We start from the raw sequence: 27,227 nt of genomic DNA on the forward strand, positions 1-27,227 counted from the left end.
ATCTGGGAAGCCTGCTGGGCTGTCTCCTCTGTGCCCAGCCTGTCCCTCCGCCAGCCACCTCCCAGGCCCCAGGAGTCTTGATTCTCAAACTTTGGAGAGGCTATATCTGGAGAGCTTGGGAGACCCTCTCCCCTCCATCTCCAAGCAGACTTCATGCTGCTCCTTGAGCTGCCTTTGACTCTCACCAGGGGCCCCCTCATACACAAGGGCTGGCCTGGGGTTCCACCACTACCTTTTCCTGGCTTCGGTATCCCCACCACCTCTACAGTTGGAAGGAACAGTCTCTGCTTCTTTCTCTGGGAGGTTGGATGTAGACTCAGGAGACCCAGATTCTGACTCTGTTTTATCAGCTCAAATTGTTCAATCACCCTGGGCCTCAGTTTCCCCATCAGGAAAACAAGAAGAAGGGTCAGATCTCATGGCATCTGGCCTCTGGGATGCTGAGGGGACTGCACCCCCTCCGCCTGTCCGTAAGGGGCATGTTCCCAACCCGGCACGGCCTCTCCCTGCTCTCAGCAGCGGTGGCCCCAGGCCAGGGCTTGGAGGGTGAGGGGAGCCCAGGGGGAGCACTCAGCGGGACAAACGGACCTTCCACAGGCCAGTTGCTTAAGGGGCGGGAGGGGAGGAGTCCTCAGAGATCCTGTTTCAACAAACGTTTCTTTCCCGAGAAGGGGAAGGCGGGGGGAGAGGGGGAGAGGGACCTATTTAAAGCTCCCCTGTTGCTCACTGTCTCTGTCTGTCTGCCGGGGTCTCTGGCCACCCCAGGCTGGCGGTGTGAGCTTGGGATCCTCCTGGTGACCTCCCCCATCCAGGTCCCTCAGCCACTCTGCCCCAAGATGGGCCGTGGGGTGAGTATCCCCAAAGAGCAGGGGCCTCTCTGGGGGGAGCAGTAGGGCTCTCTGGACGGTGAGGGGGGCTGGAGGGGAAGGATGAGGTGGAGATGGGATACGGAGGGAGGAGCAGTGGGCTGGTTTGAACTTGGAACTGACAGTGTCCCAGCTACGACTGTGTGCACAGCCCCACAGCACAGACCCATAGCGCTCAGCCGCCCAAGCGCTGTCCTCTCCACCAGCAGCCCCAGCCCCAGCCCCGCAGCCCACCACTCGCATCCCCTCCGGCCCTCCCTCCATCCCCTCCCTCATCTCTGTCCCTGCTCCTCCAGCCACATCCCCACGGTTCCTCCTCTCTCACCGCATCTCCCAGCCTCCCAGCTGAAGGGACATTTGGTACTGTTAATCCTCCCCGCCTTCGCCACCCTCTGAAAGTATCTATTCCTCTGGGAGTCCCAGCCTGAGAGGATGGGGGTCCAATCTGAGGTTGGAGAGGGGGGCAGGGGCCATCCACTCCAGAGTCACCAAGCAGTTCCGGACACCAGCTCCAGGGGCCCTGAGCTCCAGGGACAGCTGGGCGGAGGGTGCGGAGGAAGAGTGATGTGTCCCCAGCCCCCCGTCCAGCGCCCCCGGATGTCCCGGGCAGCATTGTCCTCTGGCTGCAAGCCATGTGCTTTGAGGACTTTCCCAGAGGCTGGTGAGAGCCGCCGGCACCCCCCTCAGTCCACCCCAGCCTGTGGCATTCTGCAGCACTGGGTATGCCAAGGGGAAGATTAACAACCGCCAGGGAAGGGGGATGGGGGGCAGGGCCAGGGCTTTGAATTCTTTGAAATGAAATTTCCATATGGAGAAAAGTGACCCAATCCCTTTACATCCTGCGCTGGGCTGCTTTCCTTTTGTGGAATGCTGGCAGAAGAGAGCAGGGAGGGAAAGGGCCTGGGGAGCGATGGGAGGGTGCTGAGGAAAGAAGGCGCCTGTGGGGAGATGCAGGGCTCTTTGGGCCCAGGGGGGTCAGGCAAGGACATGGTATCACACTGAGTTTAGCAGCTGAGAAAACTCGGAGCTTGGACACCAGGGTTCCTGAGCTAGGGTGGGAGCTATAAATAGAACTGGTGTGTGAGTGTGTGTGTGTGTTTTCATGTGTTCTCCATAGACTGCAGTTGATACAGACATTCATGGGTTAGCACCTGTGTTTGTGTCTCAGCAGACCAATTTGCGAACGTGCAGACCTTCAAGCATGAGTGAGCATAGATGTCACGGTGTGAGGGCACGTGAGGTCTGTGAAGAGCTATGTCTGACGTGTGGGCTTCACAGAGGAAGAGCTCACAACCATGGGAAGATACTGTCTGGGGACCTTCAGCTGCACCTTGACATCTTTTGTTCCCCCAGGGAACGGGAGTCCCCAGCTGAGGCGCAGGACCTCTGACCTCTCCCCTCCTCCACCTTAGCACAGGGTGGACCCAGCTCAAGAGGTCCTGCTTGAGAAATGATTTGACCTTGACATCTTCAGGGGTCTGTGCTTCTCCCCCAGCATCCCTGAATTCCCTTCCCATCTACTCCCAGTAGCGAGTCAGCGAGCAGGTCTGGTTCTGTCCAGACTGAGGCTGGGGAGAGTGGGGGGACTTAGGGAGGGAGCTTGGAGTTCACCCGGCCAGGAGACCCCTGAAGAGGGAAGGCACCCCCCATCCAAATCCCCCTTTTCCCTGCAGAGCAAGGGCTCACTGTCACCTCATCACCCTGTGACTGTGAAGGGCAGCATGGGAGTTGGGGGAAGGGACAACCCTGGTGGGAGGGAGCCCAGCCTGCCCCAGCTGCCACCGAAGGGCAGCGGTGGGGGGAGGGCTGGCTGATTTCCAGCTGCCCCGACTCTGTCCCAGCCCTGGGCTTTCTCAGAAAGAACTCTCTGTTCTCCTTCAGCACTCAAGGCCCAGAGAGGGGGACTTTGGACTTGTGGATGGGGGAGGGAGGAGGGGAGGGGAGTGGTCCTTGCTTCCTCTCTTTCTTGCCTGGGCAGCCCGCTGGCCCCGAATCTCCGCAGGCTCCTGGCTGCAGAGCCTGAGATCCCTGCCAGGACAGGAGGTGGGACAGAGCAGTGTGTCCCCAGCTCTGTGCCTGCCTGCAGGAAAGCAGGATGGGCACTTAGGGAAAGGGGCTGCTGCTCAGAGCTTCCTTGCTTAGCCACCATCTGTACATGCCAGACGTACATATGTGGGCTGGGAAATTTTTTAAACCATGCCTTTGATTCTAATTTTCATGAACTTTACTTCATGCCTGTATGTACAGAAATTCTCTGGGCTCTGCTCCTTGGCCCCCAGGCACAGCCCCCTCCTCTGTGAATGCCCAGACCCTGTTCCTGCCCCGGGAGCTATGGAGGGTCACATTGAAGCTTATCCAACCCAATCTCTGGCCTCTTGTGTCTTCGCTGCTTTTCATCCATTTCTCAGTACTGTCCCACCAAGGACAGAATCCAAAACATTAGATTTGTGAATCCAGGACGTTTCAATCCATTCAGTTAAATGAGCCCCCCTGAGTCACCTGGGGAAGCGAGAGGTAACACTACTCACAGCCCTTCCCCACTCCTACTGTTGGGCTGCTTCGGTCTCCCCAGGAAGATCAGCCGTCAGGAAGCCAAAAATAATCTTGATTCATAGATGTTTCACGTGGCAACAAATGCAAGATTTACTGATCACCTTTGCTGAGAAGAGCACTTCTGAGCAACACAGCCTGCAAAGAGGCTAGATCATTCTAATGATCCTTCTAGATCTTTAGTGTCTGGGCGATAACGGTGTCCACCTCTCACTGCACCTCCCCCACCCCAGTTCCTGATTTCACTGGTCAGACTTCTATATCTCCAGGTGCTAGATGCGTGATCTCTTGTGATCAGGGCAGCTGCCACATTCCTTGGATGGCTCCTCTTTGCTGGTAAAAAAATGTATCATCCCCAAGCACAGTGGAGTTTTAGGGCAGTGAAACTACTCTGTACACTATAATAATGGATATATGTTATTATGCATTCATCCAAATCCACAGAATGTGCAACACCAAGAATGAACCCTAATGTAAACTATGGACTTTGGGTGATAATGATGTGTCAACATAGGTTCATCCATTGTAACAAATGTACCGCTCTGGTGCCAGATGTTGATGGTGGGGAGGCCGTGCAGGGTTGGGTAGGAGGTATACCTGTGAACCTAAAACTGCTCTGAATGAAAAAGGCTGTTTTTAAAAAATAAATTATCCTGCAAAAAAAAAAAAAAAAAAAAAAAAGGCAAACACCTTGACTGTAGATCCCACCCAGGTGTTCCCTCTTTACAGAAAAAAAAAAAAAAAAGAATTTCATCATAGTATAGGAAAGCTCATTCTTGAAACCCTGGCATGGCCCTTAGGGTCCAGTGGAAAAGTGGAGGCACAGGACAGGAACTGAACAGTCCCTCTGTGACAAGGACACGACATCCTGAGGGAGGTGGGAGGAGAGGAGCCTGGGAAGGTAGAGGGGATGGGAAGGCACTTGTCACGCCATCCCAGGCCTCCCCAGCTCCCTCCTATCCTATCACCCAAGACTCCTTGGAAGGAGAAATTCCCCACCCTCTCCCCCGGAAGGCCCCCTGTGAGACCCTGGAAGCCTGGTGGCGGTGAGGAGACCACAGACCCATAAGACGAGAGGGAAATTGTAGCCTCACGAGGCTCCTGTTAAAATGTTCACCTGACTCCACTAAAGGACCCAGGAATGCCTGGACCTAAGAGTTCCATGTATTTTCAGTTTTAGATTTATCCTCAGAGACAATTTCTTTTTTTTTTTAAGTTAAGAACCTGATGCTCTTTTTTTTTTTTTTTTTTTTTAATTTATTTATTTATTTATGGCTGTGTTGGGTCTTCGTTTCTGTGCGAGGGCTTTCTCCAGTTGTGGCAAGCGGGGGCCACTCTTCATCGCGGTGCGCGGGCCTCTCACTGTCGCGGCCTCCCTTGTTGCGGAGCACAGGCTCCAGACGCTCAGGCTCAGTAGTTGTGGCTCACGGGCCTAGTTGCTCCGCGGCATGTGGGATCTTCCCAGACCAGGGCTCGAACCCGTGTCCCCTGCATTGACAGGCAGACTCTCAACCGCTGCGCCTCCAAGGAAGCCCCAAGAGAGACAATTTCTTTTTTTTTTTTTTAACATCTTTATTGGAATATAATCGCTTTACAATGGTGTGTTAGTTTCTGCTTTATAACAAAGTGAATCAGCTATATATATACATATATCCCCATATCTCCTCCCTCTTGTGTCTCCCTCCCTCCCACCCTCCCTATCCCACCCCTCTAGGTGGTCACAAAGCTTCGGAGCTGATCTCCCTGTGCTATGTGTCTGCTTCCCACTAGTTATCTGTTTTACATTTGGTTGTGTGTATATGTCCATGCCTCTCTCTCACTTCGTCCCAGCTTACCCTTCCCCCTCCCCGTGTCCTCAAGTCCATTCTCCACGCTCAGAGACAATTTCTTATATTTTTAGACAAACAGGGCCCAGTCCCCTCCTCACCCAATTGTGCTCTGGGGCTTCAAATCCTGTGAATTGCCTCTTACCCAGTCACAATTTTTTTTTTTTCCAGCTCTGAGGTCAACTTTTATTTCTTGGCTGACAGGACTTGCAGACACATGATCTTCCAGCACCTTTTATCCTGCCCAAGCAGCGGCAGCCTAGTCCCAAAAGTGCCGTGGCCAAAGGGGTTGGGGAGTCACTTCACATTTCAGGCTGGAGGCGAGGGGGGCTTGGGGGTACTCCCCCACAAACCTTTGCCAGCAAGAGGTCATGACTCACCCCAGCCCCAAATCCTGCGTTCTGGTGGGAGGCGGCAGCACGATAGGGAGGGCTCCCAGGACGCTCTGCGCGCCCATTTCCTGGACGCACTGATCCTCCGACGACTGATTTCTCCGTCCCTGAGCCCTGCTCATCCCATTTCCACACTCCACCACCAGACCCTGTGACTCCCCTCCTCCTCCAGGCACTTCCCTGCCCTGAGCCCTGACTCCCCAAAGACTCTTAACTGCCCCCCCCATTCCTAACTGTCTCGACTCCTCTCTGAGTAAAGCAGCCATGGTGTTGGGACAAAGACATCCTACTGCTTCCTCAACGACCCCCCTACCCTGTCCAGTCCCTTCTACAATTCTAAGTAGTGTAGGATGGTGGTTTTTAAGGTTTCTGTTTACTATGCTTTAAGAGCAGGGTTCTTTCAACAAACAAAATCTTAGCATGAGCCCGACTGCTCAAAAGCTAAGAGTGGGATCCTGAGTCCTGAGCCCCTCAGCCTTTCCCGAAGTTCAAATGTAGAGCCCTGGGGCTCTGCTAATAGTTTTCAAACTGAGGGCCTGGGGTCCCCGCCACCCTGCAACCCCCTTTCCTCCCCTAGGATGACCACTGACATTGAATCCACTGGCCCCCCACTCCCAGTGCCTGGGGTCCCAGGCTATCCAGTGGGAATAGAGGCTCCAGCCTCCGTCCTCCCTGACTCCCCGGGCTCTCCCTTCCTCTTGCAGGCCGGCCGCGAGTACTCACCTGCAGCCACCACTGCGGAAAATGGGGGCGGCAAGAAAAAACAGAAAGAGAAGGAGCTGGATGAGCTGAAGAAGGAGGTGACCATGGTGAGCCCACAGCCAGCCCAGCCAGGCCATGGAAAAGGGCTCCCATGTTGGGAAAGCTGCCCCTCAGGGAAGCTCGTGCCCACCCCCCCATGCTCCTTGCCTCACTGCTGTGCTCTCAGTGCCCGCAGATGAACTCTAGACACACGCATTCTGCCTCCTTCCCCAAAGCAACTTGCTTTCCCTTCTCCAGGACGACCACAAGCTGTCCTTGGATGAGCTGGGCCGCAAGTACCAAGTGGATCTGTCCAAGGTCAGTGAAGGGGCTTCTAGGGAGGGCACCAAAGAGGTGAGAGAACCACGCAGCCTCAGGGTAGAAGGGGCCTTAAAACTCAAATCCAACCGTCTTTACAGTTAAGGAAACCGAGGCCCAGAGACAAGGGACTAGTTGGTGGCAAGGCCGAAGCTAGAACACAGATCCCCTGCTTCCTGGTCTACAGCTCCTTTCCTGAGTGCCTGGAAGCCAGAACTCCTTAAAACCCAGGCCCTGGAGGGCCTCTGGGCAGGGCTGTATCCCAAGCAGCTTCAGTGACACACCTTCTCTCGTGGAACTGACATACATGCAATAGTGGGGGAACCCATGAGTATTATCAGAGTAATGCGTTGGGTGCTGCTATGCATGTAGCACTGGGATAGATGCTTTACATACTTTCCTCTGATCCTTACAACAAGCCAGGTGTGGAGACCTGTTCATTAAAACAAGGAGACTCAGAGAGAGAGTAGCTTCCCACGTTCATATCAGTAGTTAGTGGCACAGTCACACTGCCAAGCCCATCATTGTGAAAAGTAAAAAAATCATTCATCAGAAATGTAATGGGTGCATACCTCCTCCTGTAGGCCTTCCTTGACTGCCTTTTTGAAAATTCTACACCCCCTTCCTTTACCTTACTTTATTTTTTTAAATAACACTTTTCACTCTCTGGCAGTAATGTCTATTTATAGTGTGTTACCTCACGAGATCATAAGCTGTACAAGGCAGGAACTTGTGGGTCTTGTCCATCTCTGGATCTCCAGCACTGACCATATTGCCTGGCATGTAGTAGGCGCTCAATACACATTTATTAAATAAATGAGGGGACAGATAAAAAGAGAAATAAGAAGTGGCCTCTGCATTCAAGGAGCTCAAAGTCTAGCAGCAGAAAGGAAGGCAAACAGAATTCCAATGCCATACAGTGAGTACAGCTCTAGAATCATGCCTGGGATACAATGGGACCCAGAGAGGGGGCATGTGAGCCAGCCTGGGGCTAGGGGAACAGGGTCAGGCAAAGCTTTCTGGGGAAAGAGATGGATGGTGACCAAAGCTGTGTGACATTCATGGTCAATAATGTAGGACTCTTCTTGAATCCTTGGTGAAGGGGGGAATCTGAAGGCAGAGAGATGGGGTGGGGGGTGGGGATCAATTGAGATGTCTTTCCAGGGAGTCTTATCAAGGCTGCCTCCAGAGGAGATTATTGTGGCCCTAACCAAAATGTGTCTCAACCCAAGGCTGACCAGAGGTGGGGGGACCACAGCCAAAATCCTACTCAGCCTTCAAGTCCTCCAACACCCATTGCAAATGCCACCTCCTCCGTGTGGCCTCTCCTGATGGTCCCCTACCCCTTCCGACCAGGTGGGATTTTTCTTTCCACCTGGACATTATTCTGCTGCCAGGGAGCTGGTGGGAAGTGGTGAGGGGCCTGGCTGGTTCCAGATGCAAGCTCAGCTCCCACACCTCTCCTTGCCTCCCTCAGGGCCTCACCAACCAGCGGGCCCAGGACATTCTGGCTCGGGATGGACCCAATGCCCTCACCCCACCCCCGACCACCCCTGAGTGGGTCAAGTTCTGTCGCCAGCTTTTCGGGGGCTTCTCCATCCTGCTGTGGATTGGGGCCATCCTCTGCTTCCTGGCCTACGGCATCCAGGCTGCCATGGAGGATGAACCGTCCAATGACAATGTGAGCCAGCACGCCTGACCCCTGGACCAGCCCATGATTCTGTCCGCCAGCCCTGAGTCTCCAGTACAGTGGGTGGGGGTCAGGGAGCAAGACCTTCCTGTACAGTCTGACAGCCCCTCTGCTCTTTAGGCTGAGACTTCTATACATATCTACAGACACTCCTCCTCCAACACAAACATACACAATCATTCACGATTGAGACAGCCCCTCCCTGTTCCTTCACACTTGAGTGGGCTTGTCTGCATCCCTGGGTCTTTACCCCCTAGAGAGGTCCTAGTCCTGGGAACTTCCTATGATTTTCCCCACCCCCTCCGGTCTTAGGAGGTTGGGGATTAGGAGGTTGAAGGAGAGGTGGGAGAGAAGGACTTTCTTCCACAATTCTCACTCCCAGATGCAGACAAAGGGGGGCATTGAATGCTCATCCTGAGTGGCAGCTGCCCCTCTGGGGTTGGGAAAAGGGCAGGTCCCTCAAAACCTTTCTCCTTACCAGCTGTATCTGGGCGTGGTGCTGGCAGCTGTGGTCATCGTCACTGGCTGCTTCTCCTACTACCAGGAGGCCAAGAGCTCCAAGATCATGGATTCCTTCAAGAACATGGTGCCTCAGGTAGATGGCGGAGCTGGGCTCCAGGCTGGGGCATAAGGTTTCTGGGAGACTCATCCCTTCGCCTCCTTGGGCTCTGAGATGGAGGCTTGGGCAGAAAAGACCCTCCAGCTCTTCACGCTAGGACCTATTTTGTTGCTAAGGGTGCAAGGTCTGTCCTCCTTGGTGGGGTTGGAGGCGAGGTGGGACACCAGCAAAAGAGGAAGGTAGGGGTAGAGATGAGCATCTCCTGAGATCCCTGGGGCCTCCCCACAGCAAGCCCTCGTGGTGCGGGAAGGAGAGAAGATGCAGATCAATGCGGAGGAGGTGGTGGTGGGAGACCTGGTGGAGGTGAAGGGTGGAGACCGAGTGCCTGCCGACCTCCGGATCATCTCTTCCCACGGCTGTAAGGTGAGGGGGCCAGGCCAGAGCCACTGGCTGAGTCCACAAAGTAAGCTGTATAGAGCTGAGAGGGGCCCGTTGGAAGTTTGAAGTTTGGGAGGCCCAGGTCCAGATGTCAACACCTGCCCCACACTGCCCAGCCACACCTTGTCTCACATATTACACGTATGCATCCTTGTATCTGTGTGTCATGAATGCTCTGCACCCCCGGTGTTTCTTTGATATCCACTTTATAGCAATCATGTATTGAGGATTATTATGTGTCAGATGCTTTATATGCATTCACATAGGCTACCTAATTTAACTCTGCAAGAATGGTATAATCGTGCCGGGTGGTCGCCTGTGGCCACACGAGTCATGCCATGCACAACCCTAGACGGTACCATTTTCATCGACTACGGTGTTAGTGGCACCCCCTGTAGTTGTGCAATGCAGAGAGTCTACCTCCATTCTCCATTTTACAGATGAGTGAAGGGAGGCAATGTTGGTTAAATAACTTGCCCAAGGTCACAGAAGAAGCCAGTGAGAGCCCAGATTCCAAACCAGAGCAGGGACAATAGCTGAGTAATGCTATAAATATGTGATGAGGGCAAGTGTAATTCTGTCTTGGGTGTCATGGAGACTGAGTGTGGCTGGAGTCAGGACACAGCTGTGCGTGCATGAATGCGTCTGCCCATCTGATGACTCCACACTGCCTTCCTCCTCAGGTGGATAACTCATCCCTAACAGGCGAGTCGGAGCCCCAGACCCGCTCCCCCGAGTTCACCCATGAGAACCCCCTGGAGACCCGCAATATCTGTTTCTTCTCTACCAACTGCGTGGAAGGTGAGAGGCTAGCCTGGTGGGGAGCCCCTGGTCCCAGCATCAGCTGAGGGAGAAGCCTGCATCCTGAGCCTCCAGGCAGGACTGGGGGCTATGGCTGTACTTACTTGTCAAAAGCCCCGCTATAGAGGAGGGAATTGAAGGGGCAGAGAGCCCTGCGTATTACAGAACTAGTCCCCTCCAGAGAGCAGGGAATTGGCTGGGGCGGCATGATTCCAGGAAAAGTCACCTCCCCACAGAAAGAGCTCTGTTCTGTCCACCCCAGGACAGCGCAGATTCCCAAGCCTTCAGATATGGGCCAAGACCCGTACACACATACACAGACGCACACACGTGCATGCACACACACACGCACACGCCCCAAACCATCCTTGATTCCTAGAAGTCTCTGGTTTGACTGATGGCTTCCATCTCTCCTGGTTCTGGGACTAGTTGCTTCGTTCTCTGACCCTTGCTTTGACCAGGGCCCAGGCTGGGGAAGGGACAGGAAAGCTTTCAGTCCAGGAGAACATTCAGGCCTTCCTTCAGGCTGCATCCTGGCCTGCGCTTCACCAAAAGAAACTGTTGGTCATGCACAGGCTGCCTGGTGTGCCCCACCACTGCTCTGGGTTCTAGAGATGACCAAAAGCCAGGAAGAGCTCCCAGAGCTGCCGCCACTGAGTGGCCAGAGTCCAAGCACAACCGAAACCCCTGCCCTCTTTGGTTGTGCCAGTGAGCAGAGTCGGGCTGGCTCGGAGAGGGAGGCCGGGGCCAGAGCTGGTGGGAGGAAGAGCCTGACTAGACCCTGGGCTTCAGAAAGTGGGTCAGAGGAGGCCTTGCACCCCCCTCCTCACACATACCTTTCCCTTCCCGTTTCTCACTTCTCTTCAGTGTGTATTCTGTTTCTCTGGGCTTTCCCCCTCCTTCAGCAAATTAGAATCATAGTGAAAATCACCACAGATTGTTTCCTAACTTTTTAATGTACTGAGATTCTGAAATTTGCTCTACATTTCCCACAATTGATAAAAATGCCTAGTAAAACATGTCCATTGCTTACTCTGAACTGGCTTTGAAGAGAGGAGAGGAAATGAATGGAACTAACATTTGCTGAGTGCCTACTACGTGCCAGGCACTGCTCTAGGTGTATGACAGCACTGTCTCATTTCATGATTAAAACAATCCCTAGGTAGGAATTCAAAGATGGATGCAAACCCAGGTTTGGCTGGCTCCGATACATGCTCTTTCCACTACAGCACACTTCCTCCCCTGAAGACCCCTGGAATGTCTACATAAGGGCTAGAGATTGCCTAGCTTCTTCTATAGAGATTCGTGCCTAGTGTTGAGAAAGAAAAACTTAAGACTACAGGGAAAATCCATAAGTGCTTTACTTTGTGTTTGTAATATATGTTTGGATGATAACAAGTATGAGATTGATCTTAGTGAAATACCACAGGCAATACTTTTATTTCATTTACTGAATCTCCTCAGTTTGAACCTTGAGTTTATTTGCAAGGTTTCTCCCCAGGCCCAGGTATAAGATAAAATAATTTGTTGTTGTATTGAGTCTGAGATTGGCCATCTATGCTGGGAGAGGAAGCCAAGGGAGGTACGATCTAATGACAGTGACCCACCAGGATTGGAGTCTTTGGCTTGTTTAGTCTGTGATGGTTTTCCTCTCCCAGGAAGTAGGATGAGACTTCAGTTCCTGGGACCCCAAGGCACCCAACCTGGTGTCCCTTCCTGTGTTGTAGGCACTGCCAGGGGCATCGTGATTGCCACAGGTGACCGGACGGTGATGGGACGCATAGCCACTCTGGCCTCAGGCCTGGAGGTTGGGCGGACACCCATAGCCATGGAGATTGAGCATTTCATCCAGCTGATCACGGGGGTGGCTGTGTTCCTGGGGGTATCCTTCTTCGTGCTGTCCCTCATCCTGGGCTACAGCTGGCTGGAGGCAGTCATCTTCCTCATCGGCATCATCGTGGCCAATGTGCCTGAGGGGCTGCTGGCCACTGTCACTGTGAGTGGGTCAGGCCAAGGGGCCTCCAGGGGAGGGCTTTGCTACCCTGCCTCAAAAGCAAGAGAGGCTATGGCTTCTCTGCAATTTTTTTACTTCCAGCCCCTAAAATCACATATTTGATTCTCCTTTAATACATAGCTTAGAATGTGAGTCTGAAAAAGATCATTTAATACATGGCTCAGAGTTTGAGTCTGAAAGGTTTCAGGTTGGGCTGTGCCTTCACTCTCAGTTTCTCTCCCAGAGCTTGTCCTGGTTGCCTTTTCTCACAACCCTTGTACTAGTCATCTCCCCACTGCCCTCTGGAGCTCATCCTGTCTAACCCTCCCATCAAGGCTCTCTCCAAGGTCACCAGTGACTAACTAGCAAATCCAGTGACCTTTCCTCATCTCCCGTCCTTAACTCTGCTGCTGAAATGGATACTGCTGTCCACCCTCCTAACATTCTCTCCTTCATTGATGACTGTGACTCATCACTACCCTGATTCTCCTCTCCCCAGTCCCCTGCACTGTCTCCTCCTCCCCACCTCCACCGATCCTCAGTCCTCAGTGCTCTGCTTTCCTCCTGATGCCCCTGAGTAAGCTCATCTCCCAGTTTCTGGTGCCTGTTCGGTGGTGATGACTCACACATACCTACACCCTGTTCTACTCTGGCCCTCTCTGGAGCTCTGGCCAAATATCTTCAACTCCCTACTGGACACTTCACCTAAATATACACTCATGATCTCAGCTCAACACGTCTAAAATGGAACACATTCATGACTTACACCTAGGTCTCTCTCAGTGTTCGTGGAATAGGATCAAGGGAGGAGGGACAGAGCCATGATCTGGGGTAAGGACATGGATATCTCCAGCTTCAGGCTGAGCCCTTTTTATTGCCCTCTCTCTCTACCAGGTGTGTCTGACCCTGACAGCCAAGCGCATGGCTCGGAAGAACTGCCTGGTGAAGAACCTGGAGGCGGTGGAGACGCTGGGCTCCACCTCCACCATCTGCTCCGACAAGACGGGCACCCTCACCCAGAACCGCATGACCGTCGCCCACATGTGGTTTGACAACCAGATCCATGAGGCCGACACCACAGAAGATCAGTCTGGTGATTGAGTGCTCTACCCAGAGTGGGTGGAGGGGACCAGAGGATGTTCAGGGCACTGGAGTGGCGGGACGGGTTGGGTGAGATAAGAGGTCTAAAGGAGAGCCAAGCTCCTGCTTCTCTCTCCTTTCCTCCCAGGGGCCACTTTCGACAAACGATCCCCCACGTGGACCGCCCTGTCCCGGATTGCTGGTCTCTGCAACCGTGCTGTCTTCAAGGCAGGGCAGGAGAACATCTCTGTGTCTAAGGTAGGGGGTTGGGAGATCGCCACAGCCTGCCCACTTTGCTGATGCCCAGCTTCCCCTCTTGCACCCTGTGGCTGCCTTGGGGATGTCAGTGCCCTCCCTCCTTGGTCGTCCACTGTGACACTGAATTCTCCCTGTTGGCAGCGGGACACAGCTGGTGATGCCTCCGAATCAGCTCTGCTCAAGTGCATTGAGCTGTCCTGCGGCTCCGTGAGGAAGATGAGGGATAGAAACCCCAAGGTGGCGGAGATCCCTTTCAACTCAACCAATAAGTACCAGGTCTGGTTTGGGTGCCAGGTCAAGGGAAGAGGGAGAGATGGAAGTGAGGGGCACACAGAGTCAAAGGGGAATCAACAGCAGGAGAGAGAGCATCTGAGCACCCTTCCACCCCTGCCTCATCCCCTGGGGCAACGTGGGTGACCAGATGTCTGGTTGCAACTACCAACCCCACACCCAGCTCCCAAACATTCATTCCTTTACTACAACCTGTCACCTTCTCAACTCTTCTTCCCAGGGCTCCACATCCTCTGGCTCCAGTCCCCCAACCCTTCCATCCCATTCAGTTGAACCATACGTCGGAAATGTCCTTAGGGTATCCCTCAGCCTGCGGGCATCTGTTAAATGCCAAGAATGCAGTCTCAGCTATGTCCTGTAAAAGCCATAGGGGTAAAGATCCCCTAAGGCCAGTGTGGTGATGGGGCATGCTGATGACAAAGCCACCTCTCCCCTAGCACAGGGCCTGTCCTAACTGATTGGAGTAAATATTTGCTGAGTGAATGAATGTCCTATGGGAAGATGACTCTCAGGTTACAGGGTTAGGACTATGAGGTCCAAACACCCATCCACACACGGACACTCTCCCTATGTTGACAATGGTTGATGGATCAGGGGTTATTTTATTAAGGGAGTTTTCCTTACCAGCCTCTGCTCTGTCCCAGGCCCCGTGCTGGGCACTGGAGCTTCAAGACAAGTGTGGCCCCTCTGTAACTGCCTTTCCTCTCTCCAGCTGTCCATCCACGAGAGAGAAGACAGCCCCCAGAGCCACGTGCTGGTGATGAAGGGGGCCCCCGAGCGCATCCTGGACCGGTGCTCCTCCATCTTGGTGCAGGGCAAGGAGGTCCCTCTGGACAAGGAGATGCAAGACGCCTTCCAGAATGCCTACCTGGAGCTGGGAGGACTGGGGGAGCGAGTGCTAGGTGAGGGGTCAGAAGCAGGGAGCAGGGCTGAGAAAGGCTTCCCTGGGATGAGGGGCTCTGGGGGCAGCCCGGGAGCCACCTTGCTGCTCTCACTCCTCCCTTCTGTCCCCTTCAGGCTTCTGTCAACTGAATCTGCCCTCTGGAAAGTTTCCTCGGGGCTTCAAATTCGACACAGATGAGCTGAACTTTCCCACGGAGAAGCTCTGCTTCGTGGGGCTCATGTCCATGATTGACCCTCCACGGGCTGCCGTGCCGGATGCTGTGGGCAAGTGCCGGAGTGCAGGCATCAAGGTACCAACCTCACTTCGTCCCTCCTCCCAAACACCAAAAGTCCAGGGGCCGCAGAGGCTGCTGCCCTGGGGAGACCTGGGCCACTGGTGGCCTCCTTCCTGCTGACTGAGAGGAGAAACCGTCCACCTGCAAGGAAAGGTCGGTCCCTGCCTTGGAGCTCTCACCCTCGTCCCTTTTGCTCAGAGTGACCAGTCTCCCACACCCATCCTCTCTCTCTGGGGCACGGCTCCTTCCATTCTGGTTTCAAGCCAATCAGTCACCCTTATCGTGGAGATCTGGTTGTCCTCCCCTTCCCAGCTACTGCCCAGTCTCTCTAACCGTCTAGGATGAGATTAGTAGGCTTTCGCCTGCAGCCACTCACCTCCGCCCCATAACTCCGTAGACTAGCTCTGGCCCTCATTCCACCAAGCATACCTCTCCCACCTTCTCTTCTCCAACTGCAATTGCTTCTCAATGACCACTCCCTTCTCTGTAGGACATTTGTGCTTCATTCAACAAATATTTATTGTTTACCGAGCACTGTTCAAGGTGCTGGAGTTCAACAAACAAACAAAAATCCCTTCCATCTTGGTTACTTTCCTGTTTCCAAGATACAGCTCTTTACAACTCTTAACCTGTCCAGTTACCAATTCTGGTGCCATCGCTTGTTCCACCTTTTTCAACTTCTCACCTACTTCCAAATCAGTTCAACTCAACCTGTCTACTGAGGGCCAGGGACCGCACCAGGCACTGGGGATACAAAAGACAAATGAGATGCAGTGCCTGGCCTCCGGAGCTCATGATCCCTCAGGGGAAACAAATGCCTTTAAATTAATCACAGAACAATTTTAACAGATAGGGTCTTTGAGCACCCGCTAAGGGTCAGATACATTAATAATAAAAAGAGCCCATTGTTTTGTGAGGTTTTATATTCATCAGGCACTATTCTAAGCACCAAGCCTGTATGATCTCATTTGATTTTCACAACAACCCTACAAGTAGGCACTAGTATTTTCCCTTATCTACAGAGACGAAAACTGAGACGCAAAGTAACATGCCCAAGGCCACAGAGCTAATAAGTGGTAGAGCCAGGATTTGAACTGAGGTATCTGCTATTTTTTAACCATCACACTAGAGGGCTTATATGTATATATGCACATATATGTGATTTCTGAACCCTGCAACCACTCTAATGTCTCCAAGGTAGGCATCATTATCCCCATTTAAAAATAAAACAAGCTGAGACTCAGAGTGGGTAAGTAGCTTTCCCAAAATAAAACTGCTCGTAAAAGGGAGACTGGCTATAGGAAGCCAGGCCAACTCATCCAGAAAGCCCGTGCTCCCCTTCTCGCCAGGCAGCCTGTTACCATGATCAGAACAGTCACCGAGGCCTGGGGAAAGCATGTCCAGGGAACGTAGAGCAGCAGGGAGCAGTTAAGTCCACCCCGCAGAACTGGACAATATTTTACAGAGGACATGATATTTGATCTGGGCCCTGAAGGGTGAAGAGCCTTTTGTAAGGCGGGGAGGGAGCGGAAGGCGTGTCAATAGCAGGGAACAGTGTGTACCCAGCCGTGGTTGCACTGCACGGGGCATGTGCGCGTGGCAGTGGGAGGTGGCCGAGGAGCGCCAGAGATGGAGACTACAATCAGGGCCAGGGCCAGTTGGAAGGATTTTGCTTAAATGCCAGACTTGGGCTTTATCCTGAGAGCCACAGAGAGCTGCAGGTGTCACAGGGCAGAGCTAGCCCTTAGGAGGCTACCTGGATGGGGGAGGGGCTGGATTTGGAGAAGAACTGGGGTTGGGGAGACAGCATAAGAGGCTATTGCAATAGCTTAGGCAAGATGATGACCCAAATGAGGGCAGTGACAAAAGGAGTGGAGTAGTTACTTTTGAGAGACGTTTTGAGAACTTGGTGACCAAACTCAAATGGGGAGGCGAGAAGATCCAGGAGATAAAGGGACTGAATGAATCGAATGGATAGTATCTCAGGTGGGGAGCAGAGGAGAAGGCTCGGTGGGGGTGGGGAGCAGAGATAAGGAGTTCACTTCGCCCTGAGATCGGAAGGTCTGTAAGATGCCCAGGGGGAGAGGTTTCAGGGAAAGTAGGAATATGGCTGAGAGCTCAAGAAACGGGGCCTGGACAGGAGAGTTCAGTCTCGTTCCCATGTGAGTACAGATTAAAGACACGCTAGTATGCTTGAGTCTATTGCTCAGGAAAAGAGCAGGGGTGAAGAAAGGGGAGGGGAAGGAAACCCTGGGCCACACCAACAGGAAGGGCAAGTGGAGAAGGAGGAACCAGTGATGAGGGGGAAGGCGGTGACAGGTAACCCTTAGTGAGTGTCCACCTAAGGCCACTAACTCCTCAAGACGAACTTGAAGGAAAGACTCATCATCTCCATTCTGCTGAGACTCAGTGAAGGCACTTGGGGAAGGTCAGTGTTTCACCTTAGGTCTGCTAGGTGACACCAAAGCTGCTTCCTCACTCAGGTGGGAAAGAGCACGAAGAGGGATGGAGGGGAACTGGGAATGAAGGAGTCCATGGGAGCCGAGGGAGGACAGGGCTTCAAGGAGGGGGTGGTAGACAGTGCCAAACCCCTCAGAGGGTTGAGTAGGATGAGGACTGCTAAGAAGCTTTTATCTTTCAGCTGGGAGGCCCATGTGGCTTTTGGGGGTGTAAGAGAAGGCAGCGGGGCATGAAGAGTCTTCCTTCTCAGTATCTGTGGGATTTGTCCCACAAACCCCCACATGCAAATGGTCTCCTAAGCCAGCTCTGACCTCCTGATGCTTGCAACGTCCTCTTTACCAGCCTCTCAGATGCTGACCACCTCCCCCATCCAGCTCCATCCATTCTGCAACATCAGCAATGAATGTCACGGTTCAGTCAGGAATCACCTTCTTCCCACATTGGGAAGGGATGTCAGAGGCAGAGGAACAGGTGGTGGAAGGCAGCAGAGAGGGATGGGAGCTGTTAGGGGTCCTTCCAGCTGTGACAACCTCATATCCTCATATCCCATGAAATTCAAACTCCTAAACAATCCTTGAGGCTGCTCTTCCAAGGGACCCTCATTAACTTGTTACTCTGTCAGAGAGGCTTTCCTCCAGTTAGGCAAACTATCTCTGATCTCCTGAACACAACTTGTCGTTGTCTCTCCCCCTCACCCACTCTCTCTCTCTCTCTCTCTCTCTCTCTCTCTCTCACACACACACACACACACACACACACACACACAGAGTTCCATTATTTTGGCTGGGATCTTCCAGTCCCACCATCTAGAGGTCTAGCTCTTCCGACTTTGGGAAAGGAATAAAAGGAGAAGAAAAAAAAAACCTTAATGCTGTTTTCCTTTTCCCTTTTCTCCTTCCTGCCAGGTGATCATGGTGACCGGGGACCACCCTATCACAGCCAAGGCCATTGCCAAAGGTGTGGGTATCATATCAGAGGGCAACGAGACGGTGGAGGACATTGCAGCCCGGCTCAACATTCCTGTCAGCCAAGTCAACCCCAGGTGAGGCTCTGCAGGACCCCTCCCCCATCAACTCAGCCTCTCCCACAGGACGCTTGAGCATCCCCTGAGGGTATCTGGTCCTAACTGCCGGTGCCCTGGTCCCGAGCCTGTGGCCAGACTGTGCCACTGATTAGCTGTGTAACCTTGGACCTGTCACTTTACCTTCCCGAGCCTCCATTTTCTCCACTTCAAAATTAGGGTAGTATCCACGCTGCTGGTTGCTATAGGAGCGAGATGCGTATAAAGGAAGTAGCACCTGGCCCAGCACACTGTACTGACGACTGTGATGCTGCCGCGTGGTGAGGACTGAGCACCACCCCCTCAGAGAGAGAAATGGGACAGGCAGGTCGCTGAGTGTCAGGGAGAGGAAGACTGAAGCTGTTGGGGAAGACCCGGCAGTGGCGAGGAGGGCTGGTGGGGTACCAGGGAATCAACCGGCTCTGCCTCTGCCTCCAGAGAAGCCAAGGCGTGTGTGGTGCACGGCTCTGACCTGAAGGACATGACGTCAGAGCAGCTGGACGAGATCCTCAAGAACCACACGGAGATTGTCTTTGCCCGGACGTCTCCTCAGCAGAAGCTCATCATCGTGGAGGGCTGTCAGAGGCAGGTGAGCAAGAGGGTAAGGGTCAAGGCCAGGGCCAGGGCCAGGCGCGTGCAGGGGCTGCACCCCCAGCCTGGCTGTACCTTCTCCCCAGGGAGCCATTGTGGCGGTGACAGGGGACGGGGTGAACGACTCCCCCGCGCTGAAGAAGGCGGACATCGGCATTGCCATGGGCATCGCCGGCTCTGACGTGTCTAAGCAGGCAGCCGACATGATCCTGCTGGACGACAACTTTGCCTCCATCGTCACGGGTGTGGAGGAGGGTGAGGGGGCTACACGGGCTGGGAGGCCGTCCAGGATGTCTGAGCTGGCACATCTGCTTCCCTGCCTTTTACCCCAGTTACAGACTCAACTCAGGATTTCAGGCACCCACCGCCTGCTTTAGCTTCCCTCTAACACAAAATCTCCCTTTGTTGGGTAGACGAGCGGCCATGCTTCAGGGGCTAGGGGTGGGGAGGGTCCCTCTGATCTCTCTGATGCCCTCAGAACCTCCCCACAGGCCGCCTGATCTTTGACAACCTGAAGAAATCCATCGCCTACACCCTGACCAGCAACATCCCCGAGATCACCCCCTTCCTGCTGTTCATCATCGCCAACATCCCCCTGCCTCTGGGCACTGTGACCATCCTCTGCATTGACTTGGGCACTGACATGGTGAGGTCATGGGTTGGAGGAGGGGACAGGCAAGGCAGTCATGGGGGCGCAGCAGGTAGGGGTGGGCCACAGATGGAAGGAAAGGTGCATCAGGGACAGCTGAGCAGGCTGTGAGGGTTGCAGAGAAAATGAGCACAAAGCCTGGAAGATGATAGGGTCTTGGGTCTCTTTTTTTTTTGGCTGCACTGGGTCTTCGTTGCTGTGCACTGGCTTTCTCTAGTTGCGACGAGCGGGGGCTACTCTTCATTGCGGTGCACGGGCTTCTCATTGCAGTGGCTTCTCTTGTTGCGGAGCACAGGCTCTAGGCACGCGGGCTTCAGTAGTTGTGGCACGTGGGCTCAGTAATTGTGGCTTGCGGGCTCCAGAGCGCAGGCTCAGTAGTTGTGGCACACGGGCTTAGTTGCTCCACGGCATATGGGATCTTCCCGGACCAAGGATCGAACCCGTGTCCCCTGCATTGGCAGGTGGATTCTTAACCACTGCGCCACCAGGGATGTCCAGGGTCTTGGGTCTTTATAAGTGTTTGAATTGTGTCAAAGATTCTTCACTGTTGATCATCCTCTGCTCCCACCCTCTCCCTTCAAATGCCATCCTCTCCCCAACTGCCCCCTTGCACAGGTCCCTGCCATCTCCTTGGCCTATGAGGCAGCTGAGAGTGACATCATGAAGCGGCAGCCGAGAAACCCACAGACAGACAAGCTGGTGAACGAGAGGCTAATCAGCATGGCCTATGGACAGATCGGTGCGGCCGGGCCCAGGGCTCAGGAGGGAACCCCAAGAAGATGCTTTTCCCAGCCTTTGGAGGGATGATCCCCCTGCAAAGGACAGGGGCCAACTCCCCAAGGGTCAGGGATGTCCTTCTCTGGCCCGTAGGGGCTGGCCCCATCCTGTTACCTTCTATGACCCAGGCCCTGCCCTTTGTCCTTTGCCCACCACCCACAGGGATGATCCAGGCACTGGGTGGCTTCTTCACCTACTTTGTGATCCTGGCAGAGAATGGTTTCCTGCCTTCACAGCTGCTGGGAATCCGCCTCGACTGGGACGACCGGTCCATGAACGACCTGGAGGACAGCTACGGACAGGAGTGGGTAAGTGGGGCTGTGTAAGTGCAGATGCACACATATGAGAGGGTGGGGCTGAACGTCTGGCAGGAGTGGTCAGTCGTGGCCAGTGGGATTGGGGACTAAGGGTGGAGTAGGTGGCCAGGGTTTAACATCTGCCCTGGACCACGCGGTACCCTGTTCCTACCCTTTCCTCTCACACTCTCACCTCTCTCTGCCCGCCCTCCCCCAGACCTATGAGCAGCGGAAGGTGGTGGAGTTCACGTGCCACACGGCCTTCTTTGCCAGCATCGTGGTCGTGCAGTGGGCTGACCTCATCATCTGCAAGACCCGCCGCAACTCAGTCTTCCAGCAGGGCATGAAGTGAGCACCGCCCACTGGCCCTGCCCACCAGGCAGAGCGCATTCAGGGCGCACTCACCCACCCACTCCGGCTGGGGTCTCCGATTGTAGTTGCCCGGCTGTATATCCGTAGCCTTTTTGGAAATAGATGAGAGAAGAGGAAGGAGGGCTATGACTCTTTCTGATGAGTTTTAATTTGTTCCTAAAATCTCCTTCATTATGGTCTCCTTCCATTGTCCTTCCTTTTCATCTTCTCCCTATACCTCTTCCCTCCCTCCCTTCTTCCTTCCTCACTTCCTTCCTCTATCTTATACTCTATACTCACCCCACCCCTTGGCCCAGCCCTAAATACAGGGTCTCCTGTGCTCCCCTCCACTCGGCAGGTAGCTCTAGTTTCTAGCACTTGCCTTGTGGTGGTGATGTTGTCCTTGTGGGATCTGTGAGCTGCTCAGGGTCAAGTTCTTATAGTGTGAGTTACACATGCCAGTCACTGCACTAAGTGATTCACAGACATCGTCAAACCTCACAGTAGCTCTGTGAGGGAGGTATTATTTTCATTCTATGGATAAGAGACCCCCACAAAAAGTTAAATGGTGTGCCTGAGGTCACCCAGCTGGAAATAGCTCAGCCAGCTCTGTTTCTGAAGCCCAAGCTCGGGGCTACTACACTGGGTGGCTCACCTGTCACAGAGCCTGGCACCTGGGGGGTACCCAGTGATTCCTCTGCAGCTCCAGCTTGGATGGTGGTCAGTGCCGAAGGTATCACTCCCATTATCTTTCTTTTCTTCTACTGCAAACAATGGGCACAATTCCCCACGTGAATTTTGTCACAATTTCTTAGTTTGAGAAAAAAAAAAAATGCCAAAACTCTAGTGAAGTTAATAGCGTTTGAGATCCTAGGGAGAGGAAAGGGAAAAGTCTGTTAGATGAAGGAAGGAGATTCCACTGAGCTAAAAACACTAATGGGGACAAGGCAGTGAGAAGAGAACGAGGACCAGAGGGTCCAAGACACGGGGTGACTGACCGTGCAGGGCATGGGTGACAGAGCAAGCAGGGGACATAACCAGCCCAGCTAAATCCTGCCCATCTGAGAGGCAAGTGGAAAAGAAACTAAACAAAAGTCAGACTGGGACAGGGAAGGAGTACTAATACCAACAAGTAACCTGGCCCGAGGCAGCCTTAGCACCTTATGCCCCACCCTGGGGTGTCTGGACCCTCAGGGGTCCTCAGAGATGCTCTGTGCATTATTCAAACAGCTTTATGGAAATTAAGCACTTCCTCTAAGAAGGTTCCCAAGCTTACCAAAGTGTCATTGTCAGGCAGAAGCCTAAGTATGAACTATAGCGATCACATGCTAATGCACGATTCTCTTTGGAAGCTGTGTGTATTGCTAATTAATTTTTTAATTGGGAAAATATATTCATTCCTTTTATTTTGGCCTCACTGTGGAGCATGCAGGATCTTAGTTCCCCAACCAGGGATCGAACCCGTGCCCCCTGCCATGGAAGCGCGGGGCCCCAACCACTGGACTGCCAGGGAATTCCCTATATTCATTACTTATTAACAAATGCAGCTGGAGAGACAAAAATCAATTAAAATGTGGCCTTTATAGAAGAAAAATAAGAGGTATCCTTAATGAGTGAAAAGTTTGGGAACCACTGGCTTAAGCCATGAAGAGGTGCAGTGCATGAGATTATAAAATACAGCTAAGAACGTTCCACGTTCAAGAGCTCTCCACGCATTATCTCCCACAATCTTCCCAGCAATCGTAGGATATAAAGGTACTATCTCCTCCAGAGAAGGAGCATGAGACTCAGAGACGTTAAGCAACATTGCTTACAACCAGAAGCTAGTAAGCGGCCCGGCTGGGACTAGACCCCGCCTGTCCGACTCCAGACACTGTCCTCAGAGCCTTATTCTCTCCTGTTCTTCAATTCTGATGTGGTGAATATATATTCAGCACTTTTTATCCAGTGAGTTTTCCCTTTCTGAGTACTTTACAAACATTCTCTTCTTCATTGAATATCTATGACCAACAACTACCTGGGGCTGTAGGAGACTCTGAGAGGGTAGAAGACATAATTGGGTCCTGAAGTGAAGAAGCAAGCGTCTTGCTGGGGAGACGACACTTTCAAAGGCCACGTGCCTGGAGCAATAACAAGATTATAAGCTGCGTGAGGGCAGGTTCCCGGGTCTCCAGCAGGAAGCTTGCATTGACCACAGCATCTCCAGCACAGAGCGTATCACCCAACACATAGGAAACATTTATTTGATGAATGAAAGTATGTGTTATAGACAATAATCGGAGGTAAAATCAGTAAGCAGAAAAATTAAAGACAATCTTTCTTTGGTTACATTTAGCATGAGAAGAAGCATTTGAAGAAGGCATGGGAAGACGTCATTTATAGCCTTTCCCCAGCGTTTCTTCCCGCCTCTTTCCCTTCCACCACCAGGGGTCACCCTGGATCTCTGCCCCTCCTTGCCCTCCCCTCCAACGCTACCTAACCTCTTTTCTTTGCCTTTCCAGGAACAAGATTCTGATTTTTGGGCTCCTGGAGGAGACAGCACTGGCGGCCTTTCTGTCTTACTGCCCGGGCATGGGTGTGGCCCTGCGCATGTACCCGCTCAAGTGAGTGTCTCTTTAGAAGGGTCCCCTGCTAGGATCCAAGTTCTGGTCCCTTTGAAGCAACCTCTGATGGTCCTGACACTCTCCACTGTTTCCTCAGGGTCACTTGGTGGTTCTGCGCCTTCCCCTACAGTCTCCTCATCTTCATCTACGATGAGGTCCGAAAGCTGATCCTGCGGCGATATCCAGGTGGTAAGCACCTCGGCGCTGCACCCCGACCCCAGCAAAGTGCAACTCCCCACTGTGGCTACCTCCCCCTCCAGGGCTCCAAACCCGAACTCCATTCCTACTACGGATCCTTGTTCCTTTTCCTCAGTGCCCTCGGATCCTCGGGTCTGGGGTCCTAGGAGCCCTGACTCTGCTGAACCTCTCCCTCTCAGATTCCCGTCCCACCTAACACACAACTGGTCTCTGAGGCCCTCCGCCTTCCACCTGAAATCACAGAACATCAGAACTAGAAGGGCCCTCCGAGGTCATCTAGTCCCACCTCCACATTTTACAGACAAAGAGAGGGGCAGAGGTGCATTTATTCGTTCAGGGTCAGAAAGCCGAAACAGCAGAACCGGCGCTACAACCCAGCCCTCCTAATTCCCAGTCATCAACCAAGTATTTTTTTTTTTTCCCAACAAGCATTTTTGATCACTTACTGGAGGTTGAAAATGGATGGCCCACAAGCCAAATATGGTCCATGGATATTGTTTGGTTTGGCTGCCCTATCTTGCACAGGTGTTTTTTGTTTTTTGTTTTTCAATTGGCCTAATATCTAAAACTTAGGGGCTTTCACATAAAATCCAAGTTTCTGGCTTCTCTTGAAAAATCACGGGCGCTGTCGATCCCAGGGCCCCATTTCTGGACAGCAACAACGGACGGCTGCCCTTTAGAAACTCACTTGTTACCTGAACAGCCCCTGTTGCCATTTGTATTTTCACTCCCAACCAAACCACTCCGGGCCCACCGTCCCCTGTGCTAAATGCAAGTCTCTCCTTTCCCCTAATCCATGGCCACATGGAGTCCCCTCCCCCACCCCTTCACCTTCCACAGCTGCTTTCCTCAGCCCCTTCCCCAGGCCTCAACCACCAAGCCCCTAGGACATTTATCTCTTGCCTCCTCTTAAGCTCACCCTGCAACCCCTGTGCCTAATCTTTCTAACAGGCTGGGTGGAGAAGGAGACATACTACTGAGCCCGTTGGAAAGAAGAACCAAGCATGGGAAAGACGGGGGGCCCTGAAGGTGTCGCAGGGATGGCGTTGGGGAGGGGTGGAAAACAGTGGGGTGGCATTTGGGGAGAAGACTTGGGGCGAGAGAATGAGGCAACTCAGCAGGCCGAGTTGCGGGGAGTGGGTAATTCAGCTTGGGGTGATTGCCCCAGAGGCCTATCTAGGAGCAATCAGCTCAGACACTACATGTCAGGGGTCCCTCCCCAGATCCTGCTCCACTCCACTCCACGTGCTGTCTACCTTACCTGAGGAACCGAGGGGTACCCCAGCCCTCCCCGGTCCCTGTTCCTTCACCCCCACCTCCCACTAGAACAGATCAACACCGAAAGGCAGGGGTCTGTCTAGACCAGGAGGGGAACTGTTGCAAATCACCCGTGTCCCTTTATCTCTCCAACCTCACCCCACTTCCCACCTTCACCCCTCATTTGCTTCCTGCCCAACTCTGTCCCCTGCTTCCGCCTCAGACCTGGAAATCACAAATGGTGCCTCCTGGTGATGGCTAGGGCCTGAGGCCAGAAAGGGAAGCCAGCCAGTTGGAGAAGCTGGCCCGTCTCCCAGTCAAAGCCATTTAGGAAGCGCCAGAGCAGAGCTGGGAGGGCAGGTGGGAGAGTGGGGTGTGGCAGAGCAGGGGGACATGAAAGGAGAAAGAATGTCAATACAGGATGTCTGACATAGATCTCTGGGCTCCAGCTCTGTGACCTGTCCTTCAGAGCAGCGGTCCCCAACCTTTTTGGCGCCAGGGGCTGGTTCCGTGGAAGACAATTTTTCCACGGACGGGGAGGGGGTGGTGCAGGGGGAAGGTTCAGGAGGTAATGCAAGCGATGGGGAGCGATGGGGAGCTGCAGATGAAGCTTTGGTCGCTCACAACCACTCACCTCCTGCTATGTGGCCCAGTTCCTAACAGGCTGCGGATCTGTATCGGTCGGAGGCCCGGGTGTTGGGGACCCCTGCTTTAGAGCACCCCGCCAGTAGAACCAATTCCAATGTCACCAGAGTAGCAGCAGAGGCAGGACCAGGAGGCAATCTCAGGAGTTTCACTGAGATTCCCATGGAGCTTCATTGAGATTCCCATTCCCATGGTGTTCCCCACTGACCCTTGGTTTGTGGTCTGTTGGTCCCCGAGGCCTAGGTGTCACAGATGCTCCAGTTCTCTCCATCACGTGTGCTTGGTAACACCCCGCCCTTTAGAATGCTAAGTCCTCAGAAGTTCCATGTGGTGCTGAGAGGGGGAGCTGCCAGCTCATTCCCTGCCCCTCCCCCCTTCCCCTTCATGCCCATCCAGATGAACCTGCGTCACTCCCAGGCACTGCCAAGCCAGCCCTGGAAAAGGAGGTCCCTGGCCATAAGCTGGAATTGGGGTAGAGAAGTTCCCAGAAACTTCCTCTCTTCCAGGGACATGAAGAATCAGCTTAGGTCATGGATGTGGTTAGAACCTCTGGACAACAAGAGAGAGCGTTAGGAGACCTGTCTTTGACCTTCTTAGACAGCAGGGCTGTTCCTCCCAGACAAACGCCCTTCACACTGGTGATCATTGTGCCCACTTTCCCCTGAGACGAGGAGTTGGTTTCAGGTTCCTAGAGGAAGATGCTTTTCCCTCCCTAACCCCCTCCCCACCTCCACTTTGCTCTGCAGGCAGCTCTGCCCATTCTCTAAGCCTGGCTTAGAAGGCTTAGGGAATGTCCTGTAGAGAGAATCCTAGATGAACCAAGCAAGTGTGAGAGACACCTAAGGAAAATGGAAGACCTAAGGCAGAAAGGAAGGAAGCAAAAAAGACAAACATCAGGCCCATAAACAACCTCCCAAGGGCTATTACTTCATTACACTGGAATTTTACTTTATCAGAAGTACCTTGAAATAATGAGTCATTGCCTTGGGCTTGGAAAGCTAAATGGGAAACCATATTAATTTGGGCCTGATTAATTTGAGATTTATTGACCATGGACAAAAGTTTATCTTTGCACAATCAATAAAATGGCATTTGTTTAGTAAGTTAAGAGCATAAACAATATTGCTAGGGTGGCATATGTAGTCTCCTAAAACAATACTTTTGGGGCACTTTAGGAATATCCATTTAGAAATAGTGAATGCATGGGCTAATTGTCATCAGTTCTTATGTATTTGTTAAGAAACATCTACAAGACCTATACTTGGTGACCTTTTGTAAGACATTAGTTTGAGGCACTATGTATGTACTTGAAGATAATAAAGTTGCATTTCTTTATGAAAGAAGAAATCCCTTCCATAA

General features: G+C 53.0%; 1 protein-coding gene across 2 annotated transcripts; it reads left to right on the top strand.

Moving 5' to 3' along the window:
• The first annotated feature begins 731 nt into the window (after nucleotides 1–731).
• On the top strand, nucleotides 732–27,227 carry ATP1A2 (ATPase Na+/K+ transporting subunit alpha 2). 2 transcript variants are annotated; one of them, XM_007171779.2, is made up of 23 exons: nucleotides 732–848; nucleotides 6,339–6,443; nucleotides 6,634–6,693; nucleotides 8,171–8,374; nucleotides 8,865–8,978; nucleotides 9,231–9,365; nucleotides 10,064–10,181; nucleotides 11,909–12,177; nucleotides 13,069–13,267; nucleotides 13,403–13,512; nucleotides 13,654–13,788; nucleotides 14,516–14,705; nucleotides 14,821–14,996; nucleotides 18,347–18,483; nucleotides 18,940–19,090; nucleotides 19,179–19,347; nucleotides 19,584–19,738; nucleotides 20,357–20,480; nucleotides 20,681–20,826; nucleotides 21,032–21,162; nucleotides 23,667–23,768; nucleotides 23,866–23,957; nucleotides 24,918–27,227. In XM_007171779.2, the coding sequence occupies exons 1-23, from the start codon at nucleotides 837–839 to the stop codon at nucleotides 24,944–24,946; spliced, it is 3,063 nt and encodes a 1,020-aa protein (XP_007171841.2). In that variant the 5' UTR covers nucleotides 732–836; the 3' UTR covers nucleotides 24,947–27,227. The 2 variants fall into 2 exon arrangements, with proteins under 2 accessions (XP_007171841.2, XP_007171842.2); XM_007171780.2 differs by having other exon boundaries at nucleotides 747–848; nucleotides 19,179–19,335.

Source organism: Balaenoptera acutorostrata, chromosome 1 (genome assembly GCF_949987535.1).
Source record: "Balaenoptera acutorostrata chromosome 1, mBalAcu1.1, whole genome shotgun sequence".
Taxonomy (NCBI): Eukaryota; Metazoa; Chordata; class Mammalia; order Artiodactyla; family Balaenopteridae; genus Balaenoptera; species Balaenoptera acutorostrata.